Here is a 20,603-nt window from a genome sequence, read left to right on the forward strand (position 1 = left end):
TTTACATGAACGCTTCAATCCAACAAATGTATATTCACTCTTTAGGTTCTAAAAAATTGATGTTGCGATCTATACATATAAAAATGCAGGCTCGAAAACTACCGAACCGATCGACGTGAAAATTTGTATGTATGGGTTTTTGGTGCCGATAAAGTGTCTCCCAGCTGGTCTCGAGGTACGATGCTGGCCTAACAATCCAGTCGTCATATGTTCGAATCCCGGCTCGGGAGAGACTGTTAGTGTCAGTAGGATCGTAGCGCTAGCCCCGCAATTGGTCCTGTACACTCAACAGTCGGCTGCGAAGTCTGTGTATAGTAAAACAGAAGGTCGAATCCCGATACGGAATGTAGCACCAAGGCTTTGCTTTTTTAAAGGTTCCTATGATAGTTTGAGACCCCTCCCTCTTTTGGAAGGGAGGGGTCCCATACAAATGAAACATAAATTTCTGCACAACTCAAGAACAAACCAAGCAAGTGAAACCGAATTTTGCATGTGGATGTTTTAAGGGGAAACAAACATGTCCATAATAGTTGGACACCCCTCCCTTTTCTGGTAAAGAGGGCTTCCATACAAATGAAACACCAATTTCTGCACATCTCGAGAACTAATCAACTAAATGGAACCAAATTTGGCAGATAAATGTTGTTGTTTTTTGTTTAAGGAGTAAATGTAGTAATGAAGATAGAAAATTAAATAAACTGAAAACATACGGATCTAAAATGATACACAGGAGCTCAAATCGACCACAGATACCATTTTGAATTCTAAGATGGAGACTTCCGGTTTCTGAAAAAAGTTGAAAATGACCAAATACCACCCAATATGAGTGTTTCTTTAACCAGTATGACGTTCAATATCCAGAAATTGTGATACACAAGAGCTCACAATACCGACAGATACCATTATGAAATCCAAAATGGCGATCTCCGGTTTCGGAAAAACAGCGGCAAACGACCAAATACCACCCAATATGTGTATTTCCTCAATCGTAATGATGCACTGGAGCCACAAATCGACTTCAGACAACATTTTGAATTGTTAGATGGCAACTTCCGGTTTCAGGAAAACAGCCTGTAATGAGTATCTCCGGAACCAGAAAGATGCACAGAAGCTAAAAATTGATCACAAACACAATCTTGAATTTTAAGATGGTGACTTCCGGTGTCTGGCAAACAGCCGGAAATGAGCAAATACCATTCAATAAGAATTTTTTCGGAATCAGAATTACCCCCAGATGACAGAAATTGATTTCACAGGCAATTTTAAAGTCCAAAATGACGACTTTCGGTTTCTGAAAAACAGCCCAATGCACAGTGGCCGGAAGCCGGACAAAACTCAAGTTCTAATTATTGATATTTTATATTTTTTTTAAGTTCTACTGTATTGAAAAACGTGTTTTCCAAATATTAAGACAATTGGATTAAATTTGAATTTTTGAGAGCACTTTAAACGTTGTTAAGTCATGTTATTTTAATGATTTTTTTCGCTCAGAAAGCACATATTGGGGTTTACTTTAACTAGTAAATACTCACCTAATTCTTTTTCGAATTCAATGCGATAGGTTGCATTTTGAAGATAAATAATCAGATTTGTATTTCGTGTTGAATGTTGTTATATATTTCATCATAACTTTTGTAAAATGTTTGAAATACCTATTGAGTGGTCTGAAAAAAACTTTTTTTTTGCGCAAATGCATGCTGTACGATCTGACCCATCGGTTGCCACAGGTCGCATAGTATGCATTTCATAGGAAATTTTCTCTACTTTTCGAATATTAAGGTCCCATTTTGCCCTTTTCTGCCCCACTGAACAAAAATTTTAATTGAAAATAAAATAGTTTGAATGAAGGCGCATGGTGACTTGTGAAAGTTACGTTGTTTTACAGAAGTAGTTAGTAGTTTCATTCAATTGTTCTAGAAGAACATCATCAGCTTACGTTCAGATGTGAAAACAAGGTAGAAGAACACATATAATTATATTAAATTTACATGAATATTCATTTTTCAAACCAATGCATGAGGTTTTAACATTTTACTCGTCATCGTCAGTATCATCATGACTGAAAATTAATGAACCTTCCACCTCTTATGTGAAAGTGCTTTTCGATTTGTTGTTGTGTCTAAAACTCGAAACAGATCCGGTATCTGACGCAATTAGCAGCTCACGAAACATGTCACCGATAGTTCTCTCACGTGATCCTTTCCAGGCATTTATTTTCTCGTGTTTTCCGGTTTGCTTTATTCATGCTTTCTTAGGATCCTTCCGAAAGTTTGCCAATGGGGCTCGAAGATTAAACGATTATTTCACCTCCTTGAATTAGTAATTTGTGCACAGTTGTTGAACATCCATACAATTTTACGTAATAATGAACGGAAGCGTTGGACTTATATTTTGATGCATCAATTCTTTCGCCACTCGAAATCGTTGCTAGCAGCGTCTGAAATCGCTGGATTAAATTTAACCCTCTAGTGCCCAGTGCCGCCTCTAGACGGTCTTCAGTTGAACTTCTAAAAAGCTTCAATAAGAATTTGAAAAATGTTTATAAATGTTTGGGCACTAGAGAGTTTAATCGACTCCTGTTATCTCCAAAGAAAATTCTGCATTGGAAAAAACGCATTGCTGTAACACTGTTATTGCTATTTCCGAAGCCAGCGTGCGGTTCGTCGACATGTAGACCAAGTTTGGCAAAAAATTCTCTTTCAATTCGCTGTTTGATGCTGTTGAGCTGATCGATGTTACCTGTTTTCAAATATTGAGAATAGGTAATATTTCTATTTAATTCTTCTCCGAAAATTTATTATGAAATTTAAGTTCAATGTTCAATATCAAATTTAAATTCAATATGAAATCTGCTCTCTGAAAAAACAGCAAATATCGACAAATCAATAAAAGTCTGCCCACGGACTATAAAAATCTTCATTTTCAGATAAATTTGCATATCTGGTACCCCTGATTACTATAATACGATGGTGACACGTCACGAATTATGCACTAACGTATATAGACACTGTATTTTTACTAGTATGAAAACTCATAAAACTGGCATAACCCCTTTTGACCATGTTAAACGACAAATTTTTACCTAAGCGGGTATTACACGAAGCAAATATTTGCTATTTTTGGAACGGATTTTATTTTGCGCAAATAAAATCCGTACCAAAAATAGCAAATATTTGCTTCGTCTAATACCTGCTTTAGACTCAAGTTTTTTTAAATCTATTAAAATGGGACCATTTTGCATATACCAACATATAATATACTGTATAGTTTGTTTAGAATGCACATTTCTCTTAAAATAGTATAGCGTGAAAAAAAAAGAACAGTTAATTAATGGCAGTGGATTTTTCTTAAGACAGCTAATTACACACAACATTGATTTTATATGAATGAATATTTCTTTGTTTTCTACTCACTTATTTTAGTTTAACGTATTTAACATTCTGTTTTCTAAATTAATGCGATGTATTAATTGAGCCAAAAATGATATCTATTTCAATACTACATGATCCCAGTTTTCCAACTGCGAAATTTGACACACAATCGGCTAGTTCACATTTTGACAGTTTATACTGGTTTCCTATATTCGCTTCGCCAGAAACTAACTATACTGACACCGTACTTATTTAAATTATATTTATAATTAAAATTTTCAATTATAATTTTGAAATAATTCATTATTATTAAATATTTTATATTATATATACTATTCTCAGTTTCGCTGATGACTACTGAATCCTCAAACATAACAAAAGATGGGAATATAAATGAGTAATGATATACATTAAAACACTACGACGAAATTTTAGCCATAAGAAAATTGTAATTGCCCTTTAGGGAGATATTTTTCCAACTTTTTGAATTTTTGATACCAAAATTGAATTTTTCATAGAAAAATTCAACCTAATATGGATTTTTCTGCTTTTTAAATGAACATTTTGGGTTTTGTCCGACTTTTGTTCGGAGACCCGCTACTGTGCAATGTGACCAAATACGACCTAATATGAGTATCTCCGGATCTAGAATGATACACAGCAACGGAAATCGACCACAGACCCTATTTTGGATTTTAGGTTGGGGACTTCCGGTTACTGGGAAACAGCCGAAAATGATCGAATAATGGGTGTTGCTTCAACCAGAATGACGCTCAGAGGCCAGAATGATGCAATAAGCTAACAATTGACGTCAGGTACCATTTTGGATTGCTTATTGGCAACTTCTAGGAAACAGTTGAAAATGACCGAATAATACTCAATATGGATATTTCCGTAATCGATTCATTACTAACCGTAATCGATCATTACAAACGATTTGTTATTTGACTATGATCATATCCTATGGCCATCGTGCATTTGCAGACTTTAAATACATCGCAAAGAATCAAGGAATTTGCAACGTTCAAATAGTACGATATTACATTTAAATTATGTTGAGGTCACATATATCGATCAAAGCAGGTATAGTTTCAAAAAGTCTTTGAATTGCTTTTCTTTCCATAACTTTTGAGCCACATATCAAATTTTTATGAAGTTTGTTATTTGTAAGTTTTAGAGATGACTCGTTCGTATGACACAAGTTATGTTCAAATAAGTCATGTAATCTTTAAGATAATAGATTTTCGTTGTTTTATTAACAATTTAATACATAACGGTTGCTTAAGTTCGATAATAATCAAATGAAATGGGAGCGTATAGGGCAGCCAAACTTTGAAACCACGTGTTCAATCATAATTCATCAGTTAACCCTTAACTAGCCCGCTCATCTGATAATATTGCCATTTGAGATAAAAATCAAAATGCGATCGCAAGTCGATTCCAATGACATTTGACTAGCGACTTACTTGAAACGCTTAAAAAATATTACCCGGTTTGCTAAAAAATTTACGCATTTAATGTTATACTCATCTTACTCCATTTTAATGAAATATTTCAAGTCATGTTCGTGTGTTTCACATTGTTTATAATAAATATATATTTTATACGTGTATACCAATACATTTAAATATATATATATTTAGATTACAACTTAAGAAACGAGCAAATTAACAAATAAAAGTTTTATAAAAGTAGACAAATTGAGGTGTTCTCATTGATCGTGTAGCCTTTTCGTGCTGTTGTTGTTGTTTCCGATCGCCACGGCTCCATCGACAAAAAAATTGTTTACTGTTTCAAAAGGAATTATTTTTGAAAATTCTCGCAACTATCTTGCTGTTGAGCATTTCTCTGGTGCTATAACTACACAATGAGTAGGTAAGTATTAAACTTTAAACTGTGTAAACACCACGGATAGAAGTAATACGCTTTAAAATAAATTTCAGCACCTATTTAAACGTAGAATTTTTGAACGATAGTAATGATTCCGCGGGACCTGAAGGATCTGAAAATAAACAAACCGAATATGCGGAAGCGTGCCTGGGATCATTCAAGGCATTCAGCAATGTTTCTGATCCTCTGTGTAGCCGTTTGGCTGATCCTTTGGAGCTTGAAAGTAGCCGATTCGATCTAAACCAAAACCAAATTGATATGGACCTCGGTATGAACGAAATGATCCCGGACGCATCAGCTCTTAACAATACTCCTGACGACGAGTCTTTCGCTGCTAATTTGACCGAAAGTGTGTTTTGGTTTAAAGCGGATTTTTGTCGGAAATTCTTTCGAAGTCAATTACGTCCGAAACAGATCACTTCAGAAGATGTCGCAGGAAATTCGGTGGAAAGTGTTCTTCGCTGCATCTGGAACACTGCAAAACATCAGATCAATAGGAAGGTAATCTTTATCGATGAAACACCTGCCTGGAGTGAAGAGCAACAATCTGAATTTGAAGACATCGATCAGTTCTTAATGCTGCAGGATCAAACCAAGAAAAAGCTCTACTCGGTGGCAAGCATCACACCCAGATTGCTTCGATCGTGGCGAGGTCGAAATATAAATGTTTTTATCTACGTGTACTCACTAAATGTTGAGTCAAATTTGCAGTACCAAAAGTTGCAACGAACACTGATTTCTCCTCAAAATCCTGATAGATCCGGAGCGCAGTCAACACGTGACGATGCAGCATTAGCAGAAGAATTGCGTTCCAATCATTCAGACATTGAGGGCCACTACAGCTCATGGTTGCTCTGGGCGAACTTCATCAATTCGGCACCAGCACACGAGAAAGAGCAGCTGAAACAGTGCAGTTCACCGCCATTGGAGCTGGCAAAATATTTCCGGTGGGTGGCTGTGTCTGAACCAGCAAGATTACAGGCTGTGCATCGTGGGATGGTTGTGGCTAATGTTGTCAACGGGGGTTGGACGAGAGAAGTGGTGGAACTAGAGAAGGATGTTTCACTTGCTTTAAACATTCTACAAGGAGTCTCCAACAGACTAAATGCGATGAAACTGAAAGGAGCTGCTGAATCAGGACTACTCGGTGCTATGGAGTCTGCTGTACAACCTGAAGAGTCGCCATTAGGCCGGAGTCTGTCGTCTAGGGTGATCGATTGCCAAGACATCGACCATGCGTAGAAATTTCTATTTCTTCTCTTTTTACAAATAACTTGAGGTGTGCATTAGTTATATTTTAACGATTAGTTTTTTTAAACAGTTGATATCTTGGTGTTTGAATAATACGAAAGAAATAAAAATACAATAAAAAGTTATGTTTAAAGATATTTATTTGTAGTGTTTACAATGTATTTGTTCTCAAATGTGAAAGAGAGCAAACTTTATACAATAATGAGTAATTTGTATAATCAAATTTGTACATTATGCCGGAACAGTATCGAAGTCCAAAGTTTTTGGGTCTTGACTAAGACCTTTTTCCGGAAGAAAAGTTCCCCCCGCAAAGTAACCACAATGTCCGAAGATCCCTTTTGCCGGGAAATGTCTAAAATGGTTGATTGCTGTGACTACTTCACTCAGGATAGAAGCGGATTCTCTATGAATCCTTGATAAAAACTTCTTCACCAACCCAAAAATAATTTCAATTGGATTAAAGAAGGGACAATAGGGGGGGAGGAAAATGGGGATGATTCCGAGGGATCGGAGATAACGAATTATGTTAGGGTCGCAATTTATTCTGGCTCCATCCAGTATCCACACTGGATTATTGAGAGCAAATTTTTTGCAGCAGTCAAAGAATTTCGCCCTGTCAAACGTTCCATCGGTCCATAAACTTTCAATAATACCGTTCAACCCAAGGAAGCAAAGGAATGAAACTCGAGGCTGTCGACAAAATTCACCACGGAAAATAACCTTTTTTCCGATGACTCCATTACCTTTCTTTCTCAAAACATCTCGGCTATCGACGGAAATTTCATCGAGAAAGGTGAGGTTAAAAACAAACGAATTATTTCGTCGTCTCGAATCTGTATCGCCCTACGTTCTATGGTTTTCCATGACAAGCCCGCTTCATGTAAAATTATACAAATAGACGATACACACTTAGTTTCTTTTACCGAACTCAGCAAACTTTTTACTGAGTTTTCAACAGCTGAGCCATCAGTAATCTGTAAATCAGTAATTTGTGCATTTGCTTGACGAGCGTTCGGTATTTTTTCATTGTGGCTGAAACGTCAAATAAAGAAGATAGCTCAGCAAAAATCTACAAAGCGTCCATCAAAAGCTGCTGCATGAGTCGGCATTTACAAAGCTGATGATTCGTCACAAATTTACAAGTGTTCCGCAAAATGCAACGTAAGCTTTTTCCCGGTTATAATAATATAGATAAATATGAATGTAACTATTCCTATAGCTGCTATTGCAACCGATGACTAATTTTATACAGGTATTTCGGATTGTTCAGACCATTATACTGATGTTTCATGCACATTCTACTAAAACTAGATACGTTTTATATCATGGCGAATATAAACTTTTTATTAAAGACTTCATGTAAATTAATCTACTGTGGTGGTAAATTTGAAAGCACGATACCGCTTTTAGAGTTTTTTTGTCCAAATGGCTCGTAGAACACTTTAAATAACACAGCCACGAAACTTTTCTGAAAATCTGAAAATGGCAGACTTCTGATGTGCGATTCTGTTATGACAGATGCAGAAAAATTACCGAACAGTATAGTAGAAAAAACAGAAGTTCAGTAAAACAATTAGAGATTACTCAGCAACATCTGGATAAGTGCTGATAGATCGTTAAATATTTACTGAACTATAAAAAAGTGCAAAAAATATATTCAAGTTTACTGAAGAGGTCAGTAATGTTTTTTGCTGAGCTCGTCAAGTGAGTTTTAATTGAACAGTATTTCGGCAAAAAAGTTAACCGACATCAGTAATTTTTCAGGAAATTACAGAATGATCAGTAAAATTTCAAGTTTACTGAACGCGACCGTAATATAAATTACCGAACAATCAAGGCGGAAATAAGTGTGTACACTGATCGTCTGATGGGAATGAAGCTGAAATTTTTGCTGGGCTTCGTCGAGGAAAAGTACGGGGTCCGTCCGGTACAATTCAACGATCCACTGTCGCATTTCAGTTCCAAACTTTTTATACACTTGAGCACGCTGCTTCCGCGAGAAGAATCCGTTCTTTTCATATTTCGAAATCCATTCGCAAATGGTTGAATGAGCTTTTCTATACACCCTTGTCAACTCCTTCCGGGACATTCCGAGAAAATAATACCCATATAATGCATAGTATACCGTGTTTGAAGAAGCATGTTTTCGACGAACGTTGCAGAAGATAATAGAAGATAATATTATCCATCGCTGTGAATTGCAAAAAATTCGATAAAATGATGGTCACAGTTACAAGAAATAAATTAATAAAAATGCTCAAGCGGAAATTCAAATTAGTGGTTTGTTTGTTTGTTTTTTTTTTTTTTTTTGTTCTCGCCATTGACCTTCACTGACAGCTAGTTCGCCAGTGAAACGTCGCATCTCTAGTCAAAGCTGCGATTATGATTTAGTGCTGCGAAGACAATAATATTGATCAAATCGGTTGTGTAGTTTCTGAGATAATGAAGTTTCGTGATTTTCACATTTCGGTACATTACAGACGAAGTTACAGTTCGATTACAGTAATATTCAATAGGGTATTATGAGGCAGCTAGACTTATCAATTGACACTAATTTTGTGGAAATCGGGTCAGCCATCTCTGAGAAAAGTGAGTGAGTTCAAGTAGTCTTCGGAATATGTTCCTTTTCATATCTGGATTTCTCATTTTTAAACATAACAGGCAAAGTAATAGTCCGATTGCAAAACAAATCAATATAGTCTTATGGGGTAACTAGACCTTTTATGAAAATCGGTCCAGCCATCTATGTGAAACATGAGTGAGATTAAACAGTCTTCAGAACACGTTTCTTCTCATAACTTTTGAACCACTATTTCAATTTGTATAAAATTCAAAAGTTGACGGTTGTCCAGGAAGCCCGTTCATTCGAAACCAATTTTGTTCAAATCGGTTGTGTAGTTTTAGAGATATGATATGATGTTTCATGATTTTTTCATTTTGAAACATAACCTCTAAACTAAATATCCGATTACAATAAAATTGTATAGGGTCTTATGGGACAACAAGACCTTTTATTTGCAATTAATTTCATGAAATCAGTCCAGTCATCTCTGAGAAAAGTGAGTGAAAATAAAAATCTGCACATACACACACACACATACATACACACACATACAGAAAATGCTCAGCTCGTCGAGCTGAGTCGAGTGATATATGCCATTCGGCCCTTTGGAGCACTTTTATACTTTCGGTTTTGCAAGTGATTGCTATACCTTTCTAGGAGAAAGGCAAAAAGCGACGAGAGGTCGCGCAGTTTTTTTTTGTTTTCAATCTTGTATGAGGACAAGAGAGACCGGAATAATTCTGAACCACGTGCAGGTATGAATAGTATTCGGGTTATTCGCGTTGAAAGAGATTTTGAAGGCTGTTCGCACCTACGTGAACACTCATATGTAATTGTCAAAATGTGCGTGATGACAAAAGCAAAAATATTTCTTACCTTCTTTTTCGCATGAAAAAACCAAACAAATATCAGCAACACCGTCAACGCGAATGAGTATGATAAAATTTTGAGTGTAAAATGCGTTCTCTCCACCGCTAGATGTCGATACTTAAAATAAAGAGATTTGTCTCGTTTTTGGTTCTTTAGTTGAACCACAGATAACAGATATCCAAGCCACAGATTACGATATCCAAGCTAGAACAAAAAACTGTAAGTGTGTAAGATTTCAAAATCTTACTCGTTTGGAATGCTACGACATCTTTCTGCAACTTGCGACTTTAACTACTTTAGTGATGGCAGCGCTGGATTATTGTCAAAGCTGCCAGACGCATGAAAATTCTCACAGATTATAGAGTCGCTGCTTTTGCAACGATATAACACTGTTTTTGTGAGGTTTGTGTATTTTTTTTCATGTCAACACTAAAACAGGAATTTCCCTGTGCCGGTCATGTGTAATGACAAGGACGGCAACCTGATTACTGATAAACCGACGGTTGCAGCCAGGTGGAAGAAGCATTTACAGGCGCTATTGAAAGGTGAGGAGCCGGATGAGCAGAGCAGGAACAGGATGACGATTATGAGTGACGAACAAGCTTTGGAGCCACCGACACAGGAGGAGGTGAAAAAGGCGATTAGTGAGCTGAAAAACGACAAGGCCGCTGGGAAGGACGGTATCCCGGCCGAACTTCTAAATGCGGGAAGCGAGCGGCTGATCCACCAGACAATACTTAGAATCTGGGCGGGCGAACAAATGCCGAACGACTGGTTGGAAGGCCTCATATGCCCTATCTATAAGAAGGGCCATCGATTGGATTGTGGCAACTATCGAGGGATAACGTTGCTCAACTCCGCATATAAAGTGCTCTCCCGTATCCTGTTCTTCAGATTGAGACCGCTAACGGAATCCTTTGTTGGCGAATACCAGGCTGGTTTTCGACAAGGGCGTTCCACGACGGATCAAATTTTCACCCTGCGACAGATCCTCGATAAGTTCCGGGAGTACAACTTATCGACTCACCATCTGTTTGTGGACTTCAGGGCGGCATACGACTCAGTGAAAAGAAACGAGCTGTGGTCGATCATGCTGGAACACGGCTTCCCTACGAAACCAATAAAGCTGAGTCGTATGACACTGGAGGGATCAAAATCTTGCGTGCGGATAGCTGGCGAGACATCAGCCGCGTTCGTAACGTTGGATGGACTGAAGCAGGGGGATGCGCTCTCCAACCTACTGTTTAACATCGCTTTTGAGGGTGCAGTACGAAGAGCAAACGTCGGAAGAAACGGTACGATCATCACGAAATCTCACATGCTTCTTGGTTTTACGGACGACGTCGATATCATCGGTATCAACCGTAAGGCCGTGGAGGAGGCTTCGTACCTTTTAAGAGAGAAGCAGCGAGATTGGGACTTGTCATTAACTCTGCTAAAACGAAGTACATGGTAGCTGGCAGAGAGCGTGGGAGTCCCCGTGGTGTTGGTGCTGAGGTTGATATAGATGGGGAACGATATGAAGTGGTTGACGAATTCGTTTATCTTGGTACGCTTGTGACATGTGACAACGATATGAGCCGTGAAGTGAAACGACGAGTTGCAGCTGCGAACAGGGCTTTCTACGGACTGCGTAACCAGCTATGGTCCCGTAGTTTGCAAACTCGCACAAAACTAGCGCTGTATAGAACGCTGATACTCCCGGTGGCCCTTTACGGACATGAAGCATGGACGCTGAAGGAAGCTGATCGACGAGTTCTCGGAGTTTTTGAGCGTAAAGTTCTGCGATCGATACTTGGCGAATGAAAATACAATAAAAAGTTATGTTTAAAGATATTTATTTGTAGTGTTTACAATGTATTTGTTCTCAAATGTGAAAGAGAGCAAACTTTATACAATAATGAGTAATTTGTATAATCAAATTTGTACATTATGCCGGAACAGTATCGAAGTCCAAAGTTTTTGGGTCTTGACTAAGACCTTTTTCCGGAAGAAAAGTTCCCCCCGCAAAGTAACCACAATGTCCGAAGATCCCTTTTGCCGGGAAATGTCTAAAATGGTTGATTGCTGTGACTACTTCACTCAGGATAGAAGCGGATTCTCTATGAATCCTTGATAAAAACTTCTTCACCAACCCAAAAATAATTTCAATTGGATTAAAGAAGGGACAATAGGGGGGGAGGAAAATGGGGATGATTCCGAGGGATCGGAGATAACGAATTATGTTAGGGTCGCAATTTATTCTGGCTCCATCCAGTATCCACACTGGATTATTGAGAGCAAATTTTTTGCAGCAGTCAAAGAATTTCGCCCTGTCAAACGTTCCATCGGTCCAGAAACTTTCAATAATACCGTTCAACCCAAGGAAGCAAAGGAATGAAACTCGAGGCTGTCGACAAAATTCACCACGGAAAATAACCTTTTTTCCGATGACTCCATTACCTTTCTTTCTCAAAACATCTCGGCTATCGACGGAAATTTCATCGAGAAAGGTGAGGTTAAAAATATCTCATGGTATTGCCAATAATTCTCTAACAAAACGAATTATTTCGTCGTCTCGAATCTGTATCGCCCTACGTTCTATGGTTTTCCATGACAAGCCCGCTTCATGTAAAATTATACAAATAGACGATACACACTTAGTTACTTTTACCGAACTCAGCAAACTTTTTACTGAGTTTTCAACAGCTGAGCCATCAGTAATCTGTAAATCAGTAATTTGTGCATTTGCTTGACGAGCGTTCGGTATTTTTTCATTGTGGCTGAAACGTCAAATAAAGAAGATAGCTCAGCAAAAATCTACAAAGCGTCCATCAAAAGTTGCTGCATGAGTCGGCATTTACAAAGCTGATGATTCGTCACAAATTTACAAGTGTTCCGCAAAATGCAACGTAAGCTTTTTCCCGGTTATAATAATATAGATAAATATGAATGTAACTATTCCTATAGCTGCTATTGCAACCGATGACTAATTTTATACAGGTATTTCGGATTGTTCAGACCATTATACTGATGTTTCATGCACATTCTACTAAAACTAGATACGTTTTATATCATGGCGAATATAAACTTTTTATTAAAGACTTCATGTAAATTAATCTACTGTGGTGGTAAATTTGAAAGCACGATACCGCTTTTAGAGTTTTTTTGTCCAAATGGCTCGTAGAACACTTTAAATAACACAGCCACGAAACTTTTCTGAAAATCTGAAAATGGCAGACTTCTGATGTGCGATTCTGTTTAACATCGCTCTTGAGGGTGCAGTACGAAGAGCAAACGTCGGAAGAAACGGTACGATCATCACGAAATCTCACATGCTTCTTGGTTTTACGGACGACGTCGATATCATCGGTATCAACCGTAAGGCCGTGGAGGAGGCTTCGTACCTTTTGTGAGAGAAGCAGCGAGATTGGGACTTGTCATTAACTCTGCTAAAACGAAGTACATGGTAGCTGGCAGAGAGCGTGGGAGTCCCCGTGGTGTTGGTGCTGAGGTTGATATAGATGGGGAACGATATGAAGTGGTTGACGAATTCGTTTATCTTGGTACGCTTGTGACATGTGACAACGATATGAGCCGTGAAGTGAAACGACGAGTTGCAGCTGCGAACAGGGCTTTCTACGGACTGCGTAACCAGCTATGGTCCCGTAGTTTGCAAACTCGCACAAAACTAGCGCTGTATAGAACGCTGATACTCCCGGTGGCCCTTTACGGACATGAAGCATGGACGCTGAAGGAAGCTGATCGACGAGTGCTCGGAGTTTTTGAGCGTAAAGTTCTGCGATCGATACTTGGCGGTAAATTGGAAGGTGGAGTGTGGCGCAGACGCATGAATCACGAGTTGTACCAGGTATACAAACATGCTGATATAGTGAAAGTAATACAGCGGGGCAGGCTTCAGTGGGCTGGACACGTAGCCAGGATGCCTGACGAGAGAGCCGCCAAAACTATCTTCAGTAGAGAACCAGGAAGAGGCCGTCGACTCCGTGGTAGGCCTCGCACGCGGTGGATGTGCGCGGTGGAAGAAGATGCACGATCTGCTGGTGTACGGGGAGACTGGAGAACGGCTGCCCAAGACAGAAGAAGCTGGTCATCTCTAATTCGTTCGGCCCTAGACCGGTGAACGGTCCGTTAGCAAAAAAAGTAAAGTAAAGTAAGTATATCAGTATCCTTCGATTTTTAAATGAAGAATTTAAATTCGCTCCAAATCGCTACAATGACAGTTGGTATATGGGCGAACTGTCATTGTAGCGATTTCGAGCAGTTTTAAATCTTGATTTGAAAAGTGAAGGACAAAGAAAGAATTTTTTTTTAAATCACGTTTTACTCAGAAAATGCAGATCTTTCAGATGATATAGAAAACTGATATAGCTAAACAACCCAATTGTCGTTTATGTACAAATTACGACTGCTCAAAATTTCTACATTAAAAACCGGAAACCCTTTTTATTGCAATAATATCGGTTAGAGCTGGTAAACTATCGATTTTATCGAACCATTGACCACTAAGTGTTCTTAGCGCCACCATACTGTGTATTGCGACATGCTAAAAAACCGTTGCGTCTTTTTACACATGAAGCAGAATTAGCTTGGATGTCGTTTATCTGTGATCTTATGTTTAAGGGCATTTTGAGTAGTTTTAACCTAAACATAGTTAGAATCCTATAACCGTGTACCTTTATAATATATCGATAATTATTGTTAAAGCCGTAAAAAAAACGATATTATCGATGTCTGGTATTTATCGATTTTTTCGATTCTCATCATCAACTAGAATCGGTACTTTCGTAGACCCGAATTTATTAAAAAAATTTAATGTAAATTTATGGAATTTACATATGCATTTTACCTTCGGTTTTGATTTATAATCTGTTGTAATCTAAAATGGAATTTAAATTTGATGAGTTTCTAATTGAGTGGATGGATTTATCCAATGAATACAAAAAACTTGAAGTAACTTGAATCGTAAAGACCAAGAAATGTACTCTATTTATTTGTGTTACAGATAACCAATACTAACTATTTAGATGCATTGGAAAATTTAGAATTACTCCAAGAGCAATGTACCATGCAAATTAAACATCAACGCTACCGGATGCAGCAAATGTTAAGAACCATGAAACAGTGAGTAGACTTAGGTTTTTTGATGTTTTAGTACATATATGAAAAATCATCATTAGGCCGTTACCAATTTTATTTTCATTATATGTCACCACCCCCCCCCCCACCCCGTCAAAAACCTTGAATATTGGAAGGAGGAGAGAAAAAGCTCAATCCGTTTTGTTCATTTCATTGGTTTTCCGACAGCATAAATGCTTAATTTAGCAACAAACAAGTCAGGTGACAGCGAAAGTGTCGTCGAAAGCAAGCGAAATAAATACTAATAATAATAAAGTGTTATTTTTCAACATTTATTTGAGTGCAAGTTACAAACGTCATAACTTGCACACAAACTTTGATCAAAGATATTTCTTTTTTTTCGTCTCGGTGTTATTTATATTTTGCCACCCCCTTTGCTAACTTTGATAACCTTGGACATAAAAAGAGTTCGAAATTTGTATCAGCCTTAATGTGTACCTAAATGTATACACTAAGGTAGCTTTTTACGCGTTTTTTTTTACGCGGATTCCGGAATTTACGCGGTTTTTTTTAAGCGGATTCCGGAATTTACGAGGTTTTTTTTACGCGGCACGTATCCCCCGCGTAAAAAGCGACTTTAGTGTATTCTGATTAGATAATGGAATGTTTCGATAAGCCCGTATCTTGGCATTAACTTGTATTCAGCAGTGTTTAAACACGTGATTGCTCGAGTTAGCTGCATATGTATTTGCATTGCAAGATTGTATAACAATTCCCCGCAACCTGTTTCGAAATATTTTGCGAATGTACCACATCTCCGAAAAAACTACTTTCCAAAAACCTTAATAGAAACGTTTCCTCCAAATGCAGGATTTTTGTTTCGTTCGCACGTTCGAATCTGTACAACTAAAACTTCGGCTCAAAACCTGCCTTCATAGTTCTTACTGCTCTATCTGCGCTATATATAGCCCTTTCAATACATCTATTTATTTTAAATAAGTTAAAAAGAAACGTACTATAGTACATTTATTTTAAACAATTTAAAAAGAAAAATGTACCGCCAATTCTTTAACATTCAACAATGACAAGACCTCATGTCACAAAATATCAAAAAATCGAAAAGTGACGAAATTACTCAACTTGAAAATAAAATTACATAGCCTCAACTTGTCCGAACCACTTTGGGGCCATCCACACGTTTCCCCCCCGTGGACAACTGCTCATATAAATTCTAAAAAATTTGTATGGACCGTGGACATTACAACCTTCCCCCCCCCCCCCCCCCCCAAAGTTGTCCACGTGGATGGCCTCTGTATTTCTGTAGTAAAAAAACGTTTATTATCTCATATAATACACTAGCGGCCTTTGACAGACTCGATTGTATGTAGATTGTACAATAGAAATTTTAAAAATTAATTAAAACTAGCTGACCCGGCTAACTTCGTCCCTCCTATTTTAGTGTTTAATTTAATAATTTTAAACATTTCAAATTCATTGATTCCTTGCGATTCGATTATATCGTTTAAAAATGATTGGTTTTATCGGAATGACAACATCCTCGACTTTTGGCTTTTGTACATGACCTCTATTCCGGATATATATTGGGTGCATTTCAGTTATTATCGTTGTTTTCCAGAAACTGAAAGTGGTCATCTTCTAATTTAATATGGTGTCCAGGGTCAATGCTTGGCTTCTATACATTATTTCGATTACGGACATATCCATATGTAGTAGTATTCGGTTATTTTCGGCTGTTTCCCAGAAGTTGCCATATTTTAATTCAAACTGTTGTCTAAGGTCAATTTATAGCTCCTTGCATCATTATGGATCCGGTGATACTCATATTAGGTGGTATTTGGTCACTTTGGACTGTTCTCCAGCCACCGGAAGTCGCCATCTTACAATTCAAAATGTTGTCTGAGGTCGATAGGTCGATTTGTGGCTTCAGTGCATCATAATAATCCCGGAAATACAGTCATACCTTGATATAAGGCAACTTTATTTTTATTTTCGTTACGTTATATCGAGTTACACGAAAAAAATTATATTTTATTGATACAAAATTTTTTATGGTCACTTAAAAGTGCGCAAAAACTTATTTCCCTTCACTCAAAAGTATATATAAATCTGTCTTATGTCCCTTTAAGACATTTTTCGTAGACCAAAATAACCAGTCACAATACATTGAAAAAATAAATGTCAATTTTACCCCATTTTACGGCACTTATTGGTTTCAAAACTTACTTAAAACATTTATTCGGAACATTATACACCCCAAGAATAATTGTTGTACTTCAATTTTGGGAAATTGCAAAAGTTACGTTATATCGAGGTAAAAGTTACGTTATATCGCGGTTGCCTTATATCGACTGTACCCATATTGGGTGGTAGTTGCCGCTGTTTTTCGGAAACCGGAAGTCGCCATCTTGGATTTCAAAATGGCATTTGGGAACAATTTCTGGCCTCTGTGCGTCAATCTGAATAAAAAAACGCTCATATTGAGTGGTATTTGATCATTTTCGGCTGTTTTCCAGACACCGGAAGTTGCCATCTTACGATTCAAAATGTTGTCTGAAGTCTAAATTGTGGCTTCAGTGCATCATAATAATCCCGGAAATACCCATATTTGGGTATTTGGTCATTTGCCGCTGTTTTTCAGACACCGGAAGTCGCCATCTTGGATTTCAGAATGGCATTAGGAGACAATTTTTGGCCTCTGAGCGTCAATCTGGTTGAAGAAACATTCATATTGGGTGGTATTTGGTCATTTTCGGCTGATTTCCAGACACCGGAAGTCGCCATTTTACAATTTAAAATGTTGCTTGAGGTCGATTTGTGGCTTCAGTGCATCATAACAATCCCGGAAATACCCATATTGGGTGGTATTTGGTCATTTGCCGCTGTTTTTCAGAAACCGGAAGTCGCCATCTTGGATTTCAAAATGGCATTGCGAGACAATTTTTGGCCTCAGCGTCAAGCTGGTTGAAGAAACACCCATATTGGGTGGTATTTGGTCATTTTCGGCTGTTGGGTGGTATTTGGTCTTTTGCCGCTGTTTCTCAGAAACCGGAAGTCGCCATCTTAGATTTCAAAATGGCATTTGTAAACAATTTCTGGCCTCTGAGCGTCAATCTGGTTGAAGAAACACTCATATTGGGTTGTATTTGGTCATTTTCGGCTGTTTTCCAGACACCGGAAGTCACCATCTTACAATTCAAAATGTTGTCTAAGGTCGATTTGTGGCTTCAGTGCCTCATAACAGTCCCGGAAATACCCATATTGGGTGGTATTTAGTCATTTGTCGCTAATTTTCAGAAATCGGAAGGAGACAATTTTCGGCCTCTGAGTCAATCTGGTTGAAGAAACACTCATATTAGGTGTTATTTGGTCATTTTCGGCTGTTTTCCAGACACCGGAAGTCGCCATCTTATAATTCGAAATGTCTGAGGTCGATTTGTGGCTTCAGTGCATCATAACAATTCCGGAAATACCCATGTTGGGTCATTTGCCGCTATTTTTCAGAAACGGGAAGTCGCCATCCTGGATTTCGAAATGGTATTTGGAGACATGCCAGAAAAAGGAATGGTGTCGAAACATTATTGACTTGTTTGTTACACCTAAAAACATTCACCTGTCAAATTTGGTTATATTTGCTTGATTGGTTTTCGATCTGTGCGTAATTTGAGTTTCATTTGTATGGGACCCCTCCCTTATAGAATAGGGAGGGTTGTCAAACCATTATGGATATATTTGTTACCTCTAAAAACAATCACCTGCCAAATTTGGTTCCATTTAGTTGGTTAGTTCTCCAGATAGGCAGAAATTTGTGTTTCATTTGTTATGAACCCCTCCCTCACAGAAGAGGGAGGGGAATCGAACTACTATGGACATACTTGTTACCTCTAAAAACATCCACCTACCAAATTTTGTTCTATTTACTTGGTTAGTTCTCGAGATGTGCAGAAATTTGTGTTTCATTTGTATGGGACCCCTCCCTTACAGAAGAGGGAAGGGTGTCCAATCAACATGGACATATTTGCTACTCTTAAAAACATCCACATGCCAAATTTGGTTCTATTTATTTGGTTAGTTCTCGAGATGTGCAGAAATTTGTGTTTCATTTGTATGAGACCCCTCCCTTCCAGAGGAGGGAACGGTGTCGAACCAACATGGACATATTTGTTACTCCTAAAAACATCCACTTGCCAAATTTGGTTCTATTTACTTGGTTAGTTCTCGAGATGTGCAGAAATTTGTGTTTCATTTGTATGGGACCCCTCCCTTACAGAAGAGGGAAGGGTGTCCAATCAACATGGACATATTTGCTACTCTTAAAAACATCCACATGCCAAATTTGGTTCTATTTATTTGGTTAGTTCTCGAGATGTGCAGAAATTTGTGTTTCATTTGTATGAGACCCCTCCCTTCCAGAGGAGGGAACGGTGTCGAACCAACATGGACATATTTGTTACTCCTAAAAACATCCACTTGCCAAATTTGGTTCCATTTGCTTGGTTAGTTTTCGAGATGTGCAGAAATTTGTCTTTCATTTGTATGGGACCCTTCTCTTGCAGAAGAGGGAGGGGTCTCGAACTATCTTAGTCACCTTTCCCGGCCCCTAAAACCCTTACATACAAAATTTCACGCTGATCGGTTCGGTAGTTTCCAAGCCTATATGAATCAGACAGACAGAGCTGCATTTTTATATGTTTAGATTAATCAGTTAGGTGAGTTATATTTTGCCACTTAAAACATTTTTTTTTATTGCACTGAGCAGTTACACAAAAAATGCCTCAGTTTTAATATTTCATTTGAATTGTCATTTTTGATTTGACTAAAACTCTGCAAAAGATGCAATTTGGTGCTATTGGTTAAATTTTTTTTGAAACACGATTTATTTTTCGAAGCTATTTGAAAAAGACATGGTTGACGTTAATGCTTACAAACATTTTTAGAGCAAAACGGTTTGTTTGATCGGTGTCTTCGGCAACGTTGTAGATCTTTTTTCTATATTTTAGCAAAAAAAGTTTTAAAAAAATATCAGAACAAACTCCTTCTTTTCAATATTTTTTCTTATGAGAAACTACAAAAGGTTACCTAAACATTGAAAACTGTCTGATCATTCAAAAAATATAATTATAATTTTTGAAATTTTTTTTTTGCTGATTCAGAAAATTGCATATTCTTTGGTGATTTTAATGTTTCGAATCACAAAACTATTATAAAAAACTTGAAACTCAAACAAATTCATCAAAAACTCGTAAATTTCCAAAAAAAATTCAAGAGACGGAAATTGTGTTTCTTCTACAAAGTTACATAAAATTTTCCAATCTAGAATTTCGTCGAAAACTGCAGTGCTCTAGCGTGTAAGAATAAAAAGTGTTGTCGAAGCGCCATCTCTGCGGCCAAATTGCGAACTAAACTGAACGTCAAGTTGAAGGTCTTATTACACTGAGAAACTTTGCCGAAGACTGCAAATAGGTTTGAATAGTATCAGAGTACTGAACCGTATTTTCCATGCAATAAATACATAGTAATTGTATTTTTATATGAAACCTATGGTTATATTCAAACTGAAA

General features: G+C 37.7%; 2 protein-coding genes and 1 pseudogene across 4 annotated transcripts in view; 2 read left to right on the plus strand and 1 right to left on the minus strand.

Annotated features, from left to right (window-relative positions):
* The first annotated feature begins 5,130 nt into the window (after positions 1 to 5,130).
* Positions 5,131 to 6,503, plus strand: LOC129716985 (uncharacterized). Its single transcript, XM_055666831.1, has 2 exons — positions 5,131 to 5,246; positions 5,315 to 6,503. The coding sequence occupies exons 1-2, from the start codon at positions 5,239 to 5,241 to the stop codon at positions 6,501 to 6,503; spliced, it is 1,197 nt and encodes a 398-aa protein (XP_055522806.1). The 5' UTR covers positions 5,131 to 5,238.
* A 131-nt stretch (positions 6,504 to 6,634) lies between these two features.
* LOC129716986 (uncharacterized) lies at positions 6,635 to 8,874 on the minus strand (annotated as a pseudogene).
* Positions 8,875 to 14,697: 5,823 nt separating this feature from the next.
* The window catches only part of LOC129717680 (transmembrane protein 120 homolog), a 245,917-nt gene continuing 240,011 nt past the window's right edge, over positions 14,698 to 20,603 (plus strand). For 2 of the 3 annotated variants that reach the window (XM_055667779.1, XM_055667770.1), the window contains exons 1-2: positions 14,698 to 14,898; positions 14,951 to 15,069. In XM_055667779.1, coding sequence (XP_055523754.1) covers positions 14,830 to 14,898; positions 14,951 to 15,069 — 188 coding nt within the window. In that variant the 5' untranslated portion in view covers positions 14,698 to 14,829. Of the gene's footprint in view, positions 14,899 to 14,950; positions 15,070 to 20,603 lie in introns of those variants that run through there. The other variant, XM_055667786.1, reaches the window with a different exon arrangement.

This window comes from Wyeomyia smithii, chromosome 1 (assembly GCF_029784165.1).
Source record: "Wyeomyia smithii strain HCP4-BCI-WySm-NY-G18 chromosome 1, ASM2978416v1, whole genome shotgun sequence".
NCBI lineage: Eukaryota > Metazoa > Arthropoda > Insecta > Diptera > Culicidae > Wyeomyia > Wyeomyia smithii.